The sequence below is a fragment of the Cheilinus undulatus genome, linkage group 15 (genome assembly GCF_018320785.1).
Source record: "Cheilinus undulatus linkage group 15, ASM1832078v1, whole genome shotgun sequence".
Taxonomy (NCBI): Eukaryota; Metazoa; Chordata; class Actinopteri; order Labriformes; family Labridae; genus Cheilinus; species Cheilinus undulatus.
In genome coordinates, this window is record NC_054879.1 from 11,038,512 (window position 1) to 11,054,023 (window position 15,512).

The 15,512-nt window shown below is 39.4% G+C and overlaps 1 protein-coding gene across 2 annotated transcripts in view; it reads right to left on the reverse strand.

Moving 5' to 3' along the window:
* Positions 1 to 15,512, reverse strand: part of calcrla (calcitonin receptor-like a) — a 58,576-nt gene that overhangs the window by 10,691 nt on the left and 32,373 nt on the right. Inside the window, exons 2-8 of one of the 2 annotated variants that reach the window (XM_041806591.1) lie at positions 8,516 to 8,624; positions 7,962 to 8,103; positions 7,721 to 7,834; positions 4,943 to 5,055; positions 2,244 to 2,335; positions 2,016 to 2,142; positions 1,618 to 1,771 (exon numbers count right to left, since the gene is read on the reverse strand). In XM_041806591.1, coding sequence (XP_041662525.1) covers positions 1,618 to 1,771; positions 2,016 to 2,142; positions 2,244 to 2,335; positions 4,943 to 5,055; positions 7,721 to 7,834; positions 7,962 to 8,103; positions 8,516 to 8,590 — 817 coding nt within the window. In that variant the 5' untranslated portion in view covers positions 8,591 to 8,624. The remainder of the gene's footprint in view (positions 1 to 1,617; positions 1,772 to 2,015; positions 2,143 to 2,243; positions 2,336 to 4,942; positions 5,056 to 7,720; positions 7,835 to 7,961; positions 8,104 to 8,515; positions 8,625 to 15,512) is intronic. The other variant, XM_041806592.1, reaches the window with a different exon arrangement.

The window sequence follows — 15,512 nt, forward strand, 5'->3', positions numbered from 1 at the left end:
AAAATAAGTTATTCTAATAACCTTAACTTAGGTAGATCCTAAAAATGAATCATTGAGGTCTGAAGATTTCACAAGGAAACTGTACAAATGTTAGAAGTAGATGGTCAGACACTAAACCACACTCAGACTGAGTTGTATTTTCTGAGTAATCCTACAACCAGCTGGTTATATGTAATTTTTAAAAAAGGAATAAAAAAATGTGGAATCTGTCCACAATGATTTTTGGCCGCACCGCACCAAACCAAGCTGTGCTGATTTACTTTTCCATCACCACTTTGCTCTGAGCTGCATTGAGAATAGCTGCTATATTGCTGCCAAAGTGTGTCGCAGTGACGTCAAACTCGTTCAGCAGGGTGCAATTTCCCTGGGGGATTTACCCCTTGTGCTTTTGATAGGATGATATGTTCTCCACTTGCTATCCCTGCCTCTGCTTGGACTCACTACACCTACTTAACATCGGTGGTCTAATCACAGCATTCACTGTGCAACTCAAAAGTTGATGACATGAGACCAAAACTCTAAATTCTTTGCGGCGCTGCCAGTCTACAGTTTGATTTTTGCTTTAAACGATGTAAAGTCAATCAGGTCAGACAGAGTAGAGCTCAGACAGTGGATGAGATCAATGAGGGCTCAAACTGCCGTGTCATCAGCAATAGATGTGCCCTCAAACATGTAGCTTGGTTGTGGTGAAAAAGCAAATCCCCTGCCACGCTGGGGCTGCCGTGCCGAGTCAAACCAACTGGAGCCAAGCCGCTCCAAGTAATGGAAAAGCTCCATTAAATGCAAAAGCTCCATTAGTCTCCACACGCTGTGTTTTCTTGAGGAGTTAGGGGGAGGGGCTTATGGAGCTGTGCTGTGAGGGAGGGAGACAGAAGTCTCAGGACTCTCTAGGTTTGTCCAATATACTCTGTAAGAGATAATGAACAGTATATAGAAGTAAACCTTCCCCAGCCATGGCTCTGTTTTTATGAGCACAGCAACCAGATTACAGCATCAACAACCACTTTATGACAGCTGAGGTAACTCATGGGACATGAGAGTCAAAAGGCAAACCAAAACATTAGCTATTAGTGCCGGTAAGCACACGCTATGTAATGAAACCAGAGCGAAGAAGACTGACCTTCTCATAATCAAACTGCTGACTGGAGATATGTTTACATTAAGTTTTGTGGAAGGAGAAGACTAGTGAGCCGATGGCGTTTGTCGAAGTGGAGGAAAAGCCAAAGGGAACAGATGTATGAGGGAAGAACTGCATGTTGCTAAAGTGACAGGTAAGACAGGTTCGTAGACTGTTAGCTACTAGCATGTTCTGGTCTGTAAAGTAGTCGACAGCAATGGCTGAATAATGTTTGGATCATCTCTATACTACAGAGCTCTGTGTTGATGTTTTCCTCATATTCATACAGTTAACAGCCCTCAGTTACATCATTATCTCCGTTTACTTTATTCAGAGCTGGGATTTGAAGTGCTGATGGGCCGAAGAGGATAAGAAATAACATTGCCCACCATCTGCAGCCCTATCTGCAATGTTTTTGTTTAAAACATTAATTATGATTTGCGAGTGCTAAAGTAAAAATAAAGTAAACTATGTAGAAAAATCCCATATCAGTGACTTACCCCAGCCTAAGAGATAGTACCACATCAGGTGCTGCTTCTCTGCAAACACAGCCACAACGATGAGTGTGTGCAGGTAAATTCCCTCACACAGCATCCAGAAATAATTACAGCCAAACAGGTATAGATGGATGAACATGGACACTTTACAGCTAGTCTGTGGAAGAAAAAACAGAATGTCCTCTGTCTTATTTTGCTTCTTCAATTCCCTGTGCAGTGCATGTCTTTAATGGCTATATAAAAGAAATTAATTTATCTAATTCAATTATTAAGCCTTAACCCCAGAGGGGCAAATAAGAAACACTAGGCTGATTTTACTTCAAACTGGGAAGACAATCTATCTAAGTTTTGGAGAAATCTATGATGTAAATGAAAACACAAAAATTTGTCCATTAACTCACCGGGTTCCTCTGCACCAGCTCCTGGTTGTTTGCCACAGCTGTCAGCCAAATGATTGTAATCACAGAGTTCAGGACAAAGGAAAAGAAGAGGTTTTTGTGAAGCGTGATCCTTTGGCAACTTAAACTCCTGCAAGAATAGAAAGATGACAGCACATCACGGCACTATTAACCTCCTCAAAGAACAAGAGCTGTCTAAAAGTCATGTTAACATGATGTCTGGGGACTCACTTGAAGTGAAAGAATATGCCGAGTGAGATGAAGAGAGAGATCAGAGACAGTCCATGTCCTATGAGAGCTAAGTAGAGAAGATTCATCGCAGTCTGGAGGGGAAAAAAAAGGCATACATTAGATCAACAGGGAAGCTTCTAGACCTTTTTTTCATCTTGTTTCACCAATAGCATATGTTTTATCTTGTTTCACTAAGGGTTACCTTTCAGACTAAAGCATTACGTATGTCAAGCTCCATGTTTAGCAAAGATACACTATGAAGACAAAAGTATTTGGTCACACCTGTTTGTTATGAATTCATGTGTTTCAATCAGACCTTTTGCCACAGGTGTACCAAAATAAAGCACCTAGCTGTGCAGTCTCCATTTGCAAACATTTGTGATACAAAATGTTTCCTTCTGAAAAACTCAGAGACTTCACGTGTGATACTTTGATGGATGCCACTGTAGCAATAAGAAAGTTTATGAAATTTCTTCCCTGCTGGATATATTCCAGTCTGCCATAAGTGATACTATGAGAAAGTGGAAGTGTTTAGGAACAGCAACTCAACCATGAAATGAAGACTGCATTAAATCACAGAGCAGGGCCAACGACCAGTGCATGGTGCTTAAAAGTTGCCAATGCTCTGCTGATTCCATAGCCTAAGAGATCTGAACTTCCACTGGCAAGCATAAAGAAGTGTGCAGCTCGAGTTTCATGAAATGGAGTGTCCATGGCCATGCAGCTGCAAACCAAGAGTCTGGGCTTGGTGGATTCCTGCCTGACTGCATTGTGACACTGTGGAGTCTGTTTGAGGAGGGATATTGGTATGGGGCTGTTTTCAGGGTTTTGGCTAGGCCCCTTATCTCCAGTGAAGGCCAATCTTAAAGTCCCTGTAAAACAGGGGAGTCCAAACAAAGGCAGACATGTTTGATTGGTCCGCCACAAATTCTAAAAATAAAATGAAACATGGCCCACAATAGAACATGGCCCACATTGTATTGTACAATTCAGCACAAGGCAGTGTTATGGTAATTCTGTAAACAAACATTTTGACTAGAGGAATTTATTGCAAGTTGTTTTTTTTGTGACTGTAAACGTTAAACATATTGGTGACCAAGAATCTTGTTTTATTAGGCTATGATGGCTTACTGCAGCGACTAACTCATTTTTTGCCATTTCCTTTAACTTTCTGCCAATTTTAATCATGTTTTTGCCCTTTTACACCCATTTCTGTCACTTTTTTAACCTCTTTTACCCTTTTTTTTGTAACCTTGCAAAGCGTTTCCTTGTTTCTCACTGGCAATTCCATCTAGTAAAGCTCCCATATGAACCGTTTGGGCCAGGTTAGAAAGTGACAGGACCAATCAGTGACATGGGGCAGTACTTTCGGGCGTGGCAGAGTCGTGATGTAAGCAAGCAGCAACAAGAGGCCGGTGCAATTATGGCGAAAGACGCCAGTTTTATCAGAACTTGATGACATTTCCTCGTTAAAAGAACGAAGAACAGCAGTGTATTGTTTTCTTTTCAAAAACGACAAAAGTCCTAAACTGACATGTCTATAGACGCTATGGTTCGTGTTATGCAGCTCTCTATGGAGTTTACTCCTTCGGTAGGGGTGCAGCTAGGTCACGTGTTTTGTTGCTCTGATTGGCCTGTAAAGATGTGACAGACTGAATGTTCATCCAATCACCTTCTGAGTTTTTTTTTCAAAGGCTCTGCCCTTTCCCAAAAGCTGTGTATGAGTGGTTTTCCAGATGGATGTGTCCATCTGGTGTGCCAGGTGACCTTTCTGCCCATTCCTGCAACATTTTTTCAACATTTTGCATACTTTAGCTGCTTTTCTTGCCACTTTCACCATTTTTTTGTCCCTTTGAGTCCATTGCACATATATATCCAATTTTTTGCTACTATTTGACAGTTTTAGCAACTTTTAACCCATTTAGCCACTTTTCCCCCATTTCGCATTTTTGTTTTGCCACTGAGTGCTCATTTTTGCCACTGTACCACATTTTTGCCACTTTCTGACCCATTCTTGCCACCTTCAACAATTTTTTGTCTCTTTTCACAATTGTTTTATTGTTCACAATATTTCCAAAAAGGCTGTCTCGGTGTTATTCTATGTTATTTTCTGGTATCCTGACATTTGTGCACATCATAGCCTAACTATAAAGTCTGACATTACTTTCCTAATAATTCAGTGGGTCCATCCTCATTGTTAACATTACTAATAGAAAGATACATCTGTTTTAAAAAAGGGTTCACATGTCGAAAAAGGCTACAGCATGAATGAATGAAATTCATGTTTTGTTGCTTTGATAAGAGTGGTTTAATTCAGGGTAAAAATAAAATATGTTTATCACAGCTGGACTTTACAATTGATCATGATTTTGCTGACCTCCACTGGCCCCCAGTTTGGCTGGGCCCCAGAAAGCTCTCCATTTTATCCCCTGTTTTGGACAGTCTCGGACACGCTAAACCACACCACTGAATCCTTTTAGTTCATTTAATTCAACAGAAGCCTTTCTGAGAGTTGTTCTCTCCATGTAGATGTAAAGATTTAACTGTTCACAGCCTCATAAATGTGATGGATGCTGTGTGTTTTCTCCAAGCAGTGTGAACACACAAGAGGTGTTCAGACATCTGTTAAAGGTTAGTGCTAATAATAGCCTTATTTTATATTCTGCATGCATTTAATGTCATGTTACTAAGTGACCTACCACTCTGCCTTCATTAGTGTGCTCATTGCAGCGAGTATAGTTGGTCCAAGTCCTGTTGCTCTCTGGATGCAGGAACCAGTGACCGCTGTCTGTGCAAATCTTTGTCACCATCTCTGCTCAAAGAAATCACACAAAGAGATCAGGATTAAACACTTTCCGAATAAGCTGTATGCTCTGTCTAGTTTTAAGCCTTCTCTTCAGAAATCTCCATCCTGTAGACTGAACATTGAAGGATATCTGCTTTCTTATCAGAGCAGATGAAAAAATGGGGTTGATGAATTACACATAAACTCAACAGTCAAACAGAAGTTCCTGTGAGACACACAGACCGACTGTTTATGAAGAGATTAACTACCAGTCCCCCCAAAGCCCAATTAAATGATAATCCTCTTCTGCAACTTCATTAAACAAACATTAAACATTAATAAACATGGAACCACTGCAAGCAGTGATTAGAGGGGCCGGATATAATGATATTTCTGCGTATCCTGTTGTGGGATAAGCTTTTCTAAAGTTTCTGCTCAAAATCAGAATAAGGGCCTCCGTCAGCAGCCTGTTTTTTGTGCTCGCATCATAAGTTTTCAGTGCAGAACTGAAGATGTCTAGTGTTTAAGCACTCAGTGTCCTGAGTGTAAAAACCCCTCAGAGTCAGCTATTTTTGTGGCTTCAACCTTACATTCGCTGTGAAATCAGAACACTACACTCACCAGTGTCTGTTTGACCTAACCAGCCAATCAAAATCAAGAACAGCGGGACTTATGAAACCAGCTCTGTCAGCAGCAAAGGCAAAGGGGAACTGATCTGACACTTCTTTTAAAGGGTTAAGTTTCCAGGTCTATCTACGGCTAGTGCTACACCAGGAACGGATCCCTTTAATCATTTCTGTTTTCTTAGTGATAAAAGAAAATATTACGCACACGTAGCTATTCAAAAATGATAATTAAAGAGGAAAACAGAAACCACCTTTCAAAGCCTAGCAAGGTTAGAAGCTCTCTGAAACTGAGATTGTGAGCACTGTCAGCACAAAAAAAATTGTCGCAGTCGACACAGGCACTAAGCCAAGCAATGACTTTAGAGTTAAAAAATAAAGCCAATACCAAAGTGCAAGAAACTGCAGTTCTTCCTCAAGCTGGTTCCAAGAGCCTTGGAGGGGGCATACACACCCCATGTTAAAAAAGGTTAGCTTAGGTTGATCGAAACTTTGAGTGAATTTCAATACTTCATCTGCCACAAGATGGGCTTCAGAAATCAGCTTCAGAGACCACTGGATGAGGTTATTAATAGTGATTTCAGACAGACACAGATTCAATTTTTCAACCATATCACCCAGTCCTAGGTCTGGCGTTTGGGTTAACCTGGCCTTTGCCATCTCTTCCACAGGTTTGGCATACAACTTGCTCTTTCTTACTCTCCAGCTTCACATGGAATTATGTCCAGATCGCAGATCGACATCATGATTTATGAGCAAGACCCAACTATTCAGGTTCAGAACCAAAATTTTGAAAACAAAACAAAACAAAACAAAACAAAACAAAACAAAACTTGCAGACATAAATGAAATAAAATAAAGATGGATGGATGGATGGATGGATGGATGGGAAATTATCTGTTCAGAATAATGATTGCACATATCAGTAGTCTTTGAGATCTCTTACACTACTAAAACTCTTTTACTACATTTAAAAATAAAAAATAATACAAGGATATTGCTTAGCATTTTTAGTAGCCAAAAATCTAAGAAAATTCAAATACAAAGTTGCTGCTTTGCTCAAGGGCCCTGTGTGGTATAGGGGACAAAAATAGAAATAGAAATATAAAATTTGATTAAATAAAAAACAAACATACATCTATTTTGCAAGTAGCATTATGGGAGATGAAGGAATCAAGTCCACACCTTAAGGCTAGAGTCCACTCAGAAGTCACAATAACTCTGTTCTGGTCGATATTACTTTGATGCACATTGATACCTAACATAAAACCACAGCAGCTTAATGCAAAACATCTTTAACCTTGTAAAGCAGATGGATTTGCTAGACTTCATGTCTGTCATCAAGCAAATCTGTCTTGCAAAGCCCCGATATAAAACATTTGTTCTGCAGGTGGAGTTTCGCTGCACTGTGAGTCGCCAGTGTTGCAGTTAGTTCAGATGTAGCTATAGTATAATGTCAATTTTATAAGAATTGGACTACATACCTTAATAAAAAAGAACAAAGAGCAGCACTGAAAGCTTTTCATGATGGAAAAGATGTTTTTACTCTTGTGCTAACCTGCTTTGGCAGGTTTCCATCATTACAGGAAGGGTTAGGTTGTACTGTAAGCCAGTGTATACAATGGCTACCACCAGGGTAGCTATCAGCTTGGATATAGCTGTGGAAAAGCGGAAGTTTCATTAGACCATGACCACATCTCTTTACAGAAACAAAAGCAAAGATTCATACTAAAAGCTTCTCTTGCAGAGTAAATGTTTTTGCACATTTCCGGATGGGCTTCAGCAGGAATTTTAGCCACTGACAAGCTCAGCCATTCGGGAACTACAGCTGCAGTAGCTCATGTAACTCAGGTTAGCAGTGGAGCTGCAAATGTTGACTACCTCATTTTGTCTTGTCGCTCTGATTGGCTCGTCATGAATGTGACAGACAGAACATTCGTCCAACCACCTTCCACGGATTTTTTTAAACACTTTATATAGGAGGTTTCCCAGATGAATGTGAAATATATCCATGCAGTGGATTTAAATAGGAAACAATCTATATGGCGTGTCAGGTTAGCAGATCTTACCTGAGGGATCAAAATCCTGGAAGTAGTCTGGGCAGTGCTGCTCTGACACATAACCTGCCCTAGTGTCGTCCCAGCAAAGCCAGCCATCCCAAGTACGATTACACATAGGCTCTGCTAGAACAAAGGAAGTGTAAGGAGCTACCAGTTAAATGTTTCAATCTTTAAACACAAAGATGGAAAAACTGGAATCAAATTAATGTGGCTTATTTGGATGACGTAGACTAGACAAAATGACGGCTACCTTCTCTGCTGTTGACATCGTCCTTCATTATCTTCTGATAGCACTCAAACTGAGCAGTTACAATCTTGTTCCTGGTGAGCCCGATGTCATGATAGACGTTGGTTGGATGCTGCTGTTGGGTGTCATTAACTTCCATGCTTGCCTGCGTAAAAAGACACAAGAAATAAGAGAAAAGAGATTTGTTTGTTATTTCTGTTTAGAAGATTAAAACGTGATCTGCATGGAAGCCAGGCAAGCGTCAAGGAAGTATTGAAGTACAACCATCATTTTAGGGTCCTTAAAAGGCAAGAAGAAGAAGAAGAACATGTGCATGCTTCCACTTTTAATCTGTGTGGAAAGTATGACATCTGTGCAGAATTACTGCCAAATTAATGATTTATTATCTACTTTATTTACCACACTACAGAAGCCTTTTGAAGCAGCCTTCAAGATCGCCAACATAAATCAAAACTGACTTCATGAGTCCAAAAAAGGCAGTGCTAAATAAAAATTTACACATTTTAAAGCTTTTCCAACCAAATATGGATAAATCTGATCACTTGAAACTTTTCTACCTTTGTTAGATTACACAGTAGAATGAGCGCCACCATCCAGCTATGCCTGATGTTCTCCATCTTCCTTCTGGCCATAACCAAGCTGCTCGATCCTTCACCAGCAGCAGATCTGAAAGAGAGAGAGAATAAACAATCAGCATCCCCATTAAACTGCAATAAAATCCCCTCATAAAGGCCACTTCACAGCACTCCATATCTCTCCACTGCTGATAAATGTTTTCCTTGTCACTTTAATCTCCTGAAATGCTGCTGCTGTAATGTTTGCCATCACAGTGAATTAAGATGTAAACAGGCGGGGTGATTCAGAAACATCTCTACAACATCACAGAGCGGTAGATCATGCTGGGTGTGGAAGATCGAAAATCAAATATCAGCCATGTCCGTCATGAAAGAGAACCAACAGGGATTAAGTAAATGAAATGACCTTTAGTGTGCAGGATTTTCTAGTTCCACCTCAGTCTTGACATTTAGATAGAAGGCCATGTGTTATTACACAGTAGACAGCACAATGAATGACAGCTGGACTGCTATGGAGTCTTTTCACTCAGCAACACCTGAAAAAATCTGTAACTTCTCCATGATAGAGGAAGATGCAAGTAAAAAAGTTTTATTCCAGCTTTTGTTGAGTTAGAAATCTGTGATCTTCATTCATGCTGTGACTCCATGGAGATATTCAGCCAACACATTAAAAATGACCTTCTGTTGAATTCAAACTTGTGATCTTTGAGATACAAAAACAAACTCGAGGGTTGGTTCCTTGGAACATTTTCATGAAACTGAAACTCTACTTCTGGAGAATGGCCAATGACTTTTCCTTGACATATCTAAAGCGCTCAGATTGACCACGTTCTGATGCAATATCAGAATGGATGGTGCTGAAATACATAGACATGTACAGTAGTTGCTCCAACAAAAGTAAAGAACAGAGACCAGAGATAATTATTTTAGACACACCCATGGTGATGCCTAAATCTAACTGTAGGTTTAAGGAAAAATCATGTTTGGGGAAAAATACCTTAATGTTGGATGTTTTCAATGGTCGAGAGTTGTCTACTAAAGATATATTGTCATGCACATGAGTTTAAGGAATGTAGGGCATTAAGGATTCATCACGAGGCCTGGGGTAAGAGGGTGAGGGGGGCTAGACACATGTCAACACACCTGACCTTGGCTGCTGATCAAGGTCAAGCTCAATGGCATATCTTTTGTCCAAGCCTTTTGACTTTTGGTAATACACCCAAAAATCACTGGTAGTTTTTGGGCCCTGGGGACATCCACAAAACACCAAGGGTCTTGTGACAACCCTCGTTACTCTGCCCTAAAGGTGTGGAATTTGTTGTTTTTTCAACAGATTATTTCACCATGGCCCCAGTGATATGTAAGGACATCCAGAGCACGACTGGGGTTGTGCAAATCCTCCTTCCCCTGCATGGTTTCTTCAGGCGGCGTACTCGCCACATAGAAATTTTTGGCCCAAACATGCCTCAAAGTTCTGCATAGGTCTGTCAACAGTTTTATTACAAATCGACACTTATGGAATATAAACTACTGCTTTTATCCAGGGTAGCACAAATATCTTTTCCATCTGGTTTTCACAGTTGCTGTGAGCCAAATTGTAATTTTTCTAAAAAAAAAAAAAAAAAAAAAAAAAAAAATTACAAATGCCCAGCATTACTTATTGGTTAAGCTCTTAATTAGTCAGAAATGCCTAATCAGGAATACTTAAATAATTCTAAAGCTGTGTTTGAACCATTTGGAGTAGGGATGCAACTAACAACTATTCCTTTAGTCGACTACTCACCGACTGCAGAAATGATTACTCAACTAGTTGGGTGCCATGCTGTGGGATCCCTTGATGGCTTTGACTGCTCTTTTTTTTTTCTTTTTACTAACAGCTTAAAAATTTTTTTGACATACTTACAAACATGTAAGAAATAAAAACCGAGACAATAAGTCAGAGTTCTTGTCACTTTAATGCAAAAATCCAACATAATGTGGATAATTCCACAGTGTCATGCTGTCCTCTCTGTCATCCCACAGGCTTAACAAGCGAACAATACGCACGTAATGGCAAAGAATGTTAAACTTCTGCCGGTACAGCGCTATGTGCCAACATGACTACAGGAAGAAAGAAGGACAAACAGAGCAGATGTTTCAAGGAGCCTCCTTTTATTCTTTCTTTTTGAAGCCACAAAATAGAGAAGAAATTTGGGATTTTTCTTTCAGTAATGGATTACTTTTATTAAAATGTAACTAATAACGGGATTTCTTGAATTGTAAAACTAACGCGTTATGTTACTCGTTACAACATAAAAGTAATCTGAATACTCTATCGGATTACTTTGTAATCCGTTACCCCCAACACTGAAAATATGTCGGCGACGGAAGTCATTATCGATTATTGTCGATAACGGCGATGAATGGTTGCATCCCTAATTTGGAGTACAAGCACAAACACGGTGTCTTTAGAAAGGTAACACCCTGAAATTTCTACTCAAACTGTCAGCCTCACTGTAGCTGCTTCAGGTATCGAGTAATACAACAGAAAATAAACAATGTTTTTCCTGTCTGAATTTGTGTGGTGACTGTTGCTGGGAGGTATTAGGAAAACTCAACTAACTAAAGTATGAAGCCTCAGCTAGATCAAGTTCAAAGCTAATAACAATAGGAAAAAGGAGGAATATTTTACACCTGTTTGAATGAGGAAAAAAAAAACAGGCATTTTCAAACTGGAGGCTCTGGAGGTGGAGGTGGTGTACTTATGATCAGTCATATTGTAATAACTGAATAGTTAAAAAAAAAATCGGGCCCTCGAATTTTTAAGGGGATAAGTTACATGCAAATAACCATCAGTGCATCTTTTGGTCCTGGCATTCACTTTTGTTGCATGATCTGCTTGCCAAAGCCAACACACAATGCAAAAAGAAAAGAAAATACAGGAAGTACTGGTTTCAGGTGGCTCAATAACCAAACAAGACAACAAATGAGCAGCAGCATGCAGGAAGTCTCTCTCTTTTCTCTATATGAAAATATTCAAACACATCTGTCATTTCATAGGTAGAGTATTACATTTCAGCCTGGGCTGTACATGTTTAGTCAGGAGTTAAATGCACCCAAAATGCTAGTGCTTTGGCTTAGTTATTAAAGAACAACACAGCTGACAAAATAAGCAGCTGGAACCTCTCCAACTAAAACCCCAGAGATCTAAAAAACTTCTGCTTCCCTGATACATGTCGAGGATTTATAATCCCATCCTCTCAGCACCGCCATCTGCTCTTAGAATCTTTGAGTCTACCTCTTTCTCTATCAGAAATGTGACAGCGATTTTAAATCTCTTCTTGGACTCATCACATATTTCTCATTTAAAGGTGAAGCTGGTGTCTCATCAAAGCAGAAATCCAGAGAGTTTCTCCAGCAAAGCTGCAGGCTGCTGGGATTTCATGTCACTGCTGCTGCATAGTCAATGAGACAAAATGGAAATGGAAAAATATCCTCCAGGTTGTACAAACCTGCTCTGCAAACTGTGGCTGAGCTGATGTGTGGTTGGTTTAAGCCTGCCTGCTCCAGCTCGTGTTTGAATGTGTGAGACTTTCAGGTCAGGTACTGTTATGTTCAAGCCTGTTTCTCTCTTGGTGTGTATTTGAAGGACATAAAAGTGCTTTTCTCCTGGTTTCAAACCTATATCCTGCTCTCTTTCTGTATTTTTTTTTTTTCCACAAATGCATCACGGACAATAGTGAGAGGTTCGCACCATCAAGCTAACAGCATCACCAGTTAACAGGTTGCTAATCTTGAATCTTTATGCTCTATAGGCGTGATTGCTTCACTGTGAATCCACACAGTGAGCATTTTCTCTCTTAGCAGCAACAGAACAAAGTAACAGAAAGATTGAGGCAAACCTGAGGATGACAGAAATGGAGGTACACAGTGTTCAGGAGGGGATTACACCTCATTCAGAGGCGACAGTTAATAACGTCTCATACCCCAAAGGAACTAGGTCATCATTTATATTTGCATCAACCCAAGTCTAATTAAATTTGATGGAATGGAACTGCTTTACATGCTCTGCAAATGGAGGATGGTAAAAAGCACTGATGAGGCAACTGTTCACAAGGAGCAGGGAGAACGTGCAGATGTACATATGTGAGGCTTTTACAGCAAAATATAATAGGGAGCTGTTGGCTTGTCCTTTCATAACCGTATCAGAGTGTATCTACCGATCTGATACCGTTTGGTTTAGCTTTATATTTTGCTTCGTTTGGCCATGCTAAATGTCAGCGCTGTAAACCGGAAATCAATTCCTCTTTGCTGCCGGAAAACACTGCATACACGAGATACTGTTTTTTAGAGCAGCAAAGAACTATAGGACCCACTCCAGCAGTGATGAATGGAGGCTGCCTGACAGTTTTTGTCTGAATGTGATCATTAAAATGCTTTCCAGACTGGCACTGTCTTACATGACAAGAAGTGACACAGTCTATCAAAAGGTAAATAACTTTTGAACCATAAATCGTTGCCTCTCACTTGTTTTTCATCTTGAAGCGAGCCGTTGTGCCGTCCCTTTTGACGCTATCAATGCCTTTGAATCCCTTGTGGCAGCATTTTCAGCAAGTCTGAAACTTGTGTGACTGTTCAGGACTTTAATGATTTAATCCACACCAGTCAACCTGACGCTGATTGTGTTTTTTAACTGTTTTAATCCAATTAAAATCATTATTACTGCTAGCATGAATGCTGACCGCCATATTGTTTACCCTTTTTGAGGGTCTGTCAGCCAATAGCAGGCTGTTCTGTAATCACTTCACGCTGCCTGAATAGAGCATAATGGGGAGAAAGAGGGAGAGCAAGAGAGCATATGATGCAGCCCCCTCTATTATTGTGATTTTAATATTTAGCTGTAAAACTCAATAATCAGCAGAAAAACAACATTAGGGTCACAGAGATGCTGTACATTAGGATTTTATTTGTTGAGCTATATTCTGAGTCAAATACAGGTCTAAAAATATTTGCTAGTCTGTACAGTCAGTCTAGAAAGTATGGAATCAGTATTGGGAGGGAAAATAGGTGGAGTCAGTGTATAGCAAATTTCAGTATTTGTTTTTGTTGTTTTAAGCACTTAGTATATAATCTGCTTGTTAAGTAAAAAGAGAAACTCTTAGAATTTTCACATTTATAGCTACTATGCTATTTATGTTTAAAACATCTTCATTTGGGCACAGACTACCTGGAGGCTGGGCTGCTGCCCATGTGAATGGGCATGGGTTTGGGTTCGGCTCTGGCTCCAGCCTGCAGCTCCTTTCCCTCATGTTTCTCCCCCACTGCCCTCCTTTTTGAATAACAGATTAAAAATCCCCAAAATATCTTCAAAAATAACAAACCTCTTCATTTATTTCATATCCTTTTTTTCTAATTGTTTACAATCTTATTCCATTTCCTCTTGAGGATTATAATCAAGTGTATATTATCTTTTCATATTTTTCAGAATTATCTTTTGTTTTTTTCAAGTTTACCTAAGTTTGTTTTATTTTCTATAAATCAATAAGCAATGTCTTTGGTTTGGTAAAATAGAAAATATTTAGATTAAAAATTCAGGAATGTGAGAAAATAAATTAATTTGTGTTATCATTTCAATTTTGCATCTCACAATTATGACTTAAACTCATGATTTTGAATTTTATCTCATATTTTGACCTTTTCAATTTCAACATCTGAGTTTTACCCCCTATTTTGACCTTTTTGACTCACAATTTATAATTCAAATTCATATTTTGACATTTAAAACTCACAATTTAAACGTTTTTATCATATTTTGACCATTAAAACAAGTTTATAATATATATTTTATAATATATTTTGACCTCAAAGCTCATGATTTTGAAGTTGGTCTCATTTAGACATTTAAAACTAAAGTTTATAATGCTATTTATTTTTTGACTTTTTGATTTCAAGTTTCTATCACAAGTTTTAAGGCTTTAAACCTGCTTCTACAAGTAATGCATTACTGCAGCTTAAACTCACTGACAAAAACTGTTCAGTCTAAACACAAAGTGGACACAGCAGGGGGCCGTCAGTCGCTTCACCACTGACAGATCTGACCCCTCAGATTTTTAAATGTCCTCCAGTCTGCTCACAGTTAAAGTGCGTCCCACAGGGGAGAGGGGGGAGGAGGGGGTGGGGGCTTACTGAAAGTGGGATTGTAAAACATTATGGTGATGTGCAAATTTGAAACAGCTGGGGAAAGATCAGCTGCTCTGTCACATATGCTGCATGCAAACACACAAAAAGACACGCACACAGAGATACACACATGGAGCTCTTTGCAGCCAAGTCGCCCAGCTGTTTATTGGCAAAGGCTGTTTATCATGCAGACGGCCATACAGAAGAGATCTTGTGATATGGAAACAGGACGAGCATTACAGCGTTCCCTCTTAACAGCTGAAATCTTACTCAGATTTAGTTCTGATTAGTATCTCACTTCCTTTTCTTGGCTATTTTTCTGGTGAACGGTGCAGCAACACTGAACTGATCCTAAACCTTGTGGCGAAAAAAAACTGACCCATCCTGCGTAAGAGGAATCCATTTGTCATGGGGGGAATTTCCAGCATAACACTGTGGTCACTTCCACCATAAATACCTTGTTTATAATAGAAGTGCCTATGTTACTATCAGTGTAAAATCCAAATACATCCTGCAGCTTGAAAGTGATTTAGGTTGAAATCAAACAGCGATTAGATGAGTGGACCAGATTCTTTGACTTTTAAAAGACTAAGATAATGAGTTCCATCAAAGGATTTAAAAAGGCTGTTCTTAAATGCACTCAGCTTAAAACAAAAGAGTGCTTCCTTTCACTCAAACACATGTACCCAATAGTTTCATTCAAACAGATCACTCACTGCTTTAATCACAGAACATGGTTTCAATTCTCTGTCCCAGACCAGCTTGTGTTGATTTCTTTATCTCACTAACACTAAAGTGTTTCTAAACACACCATGCATGC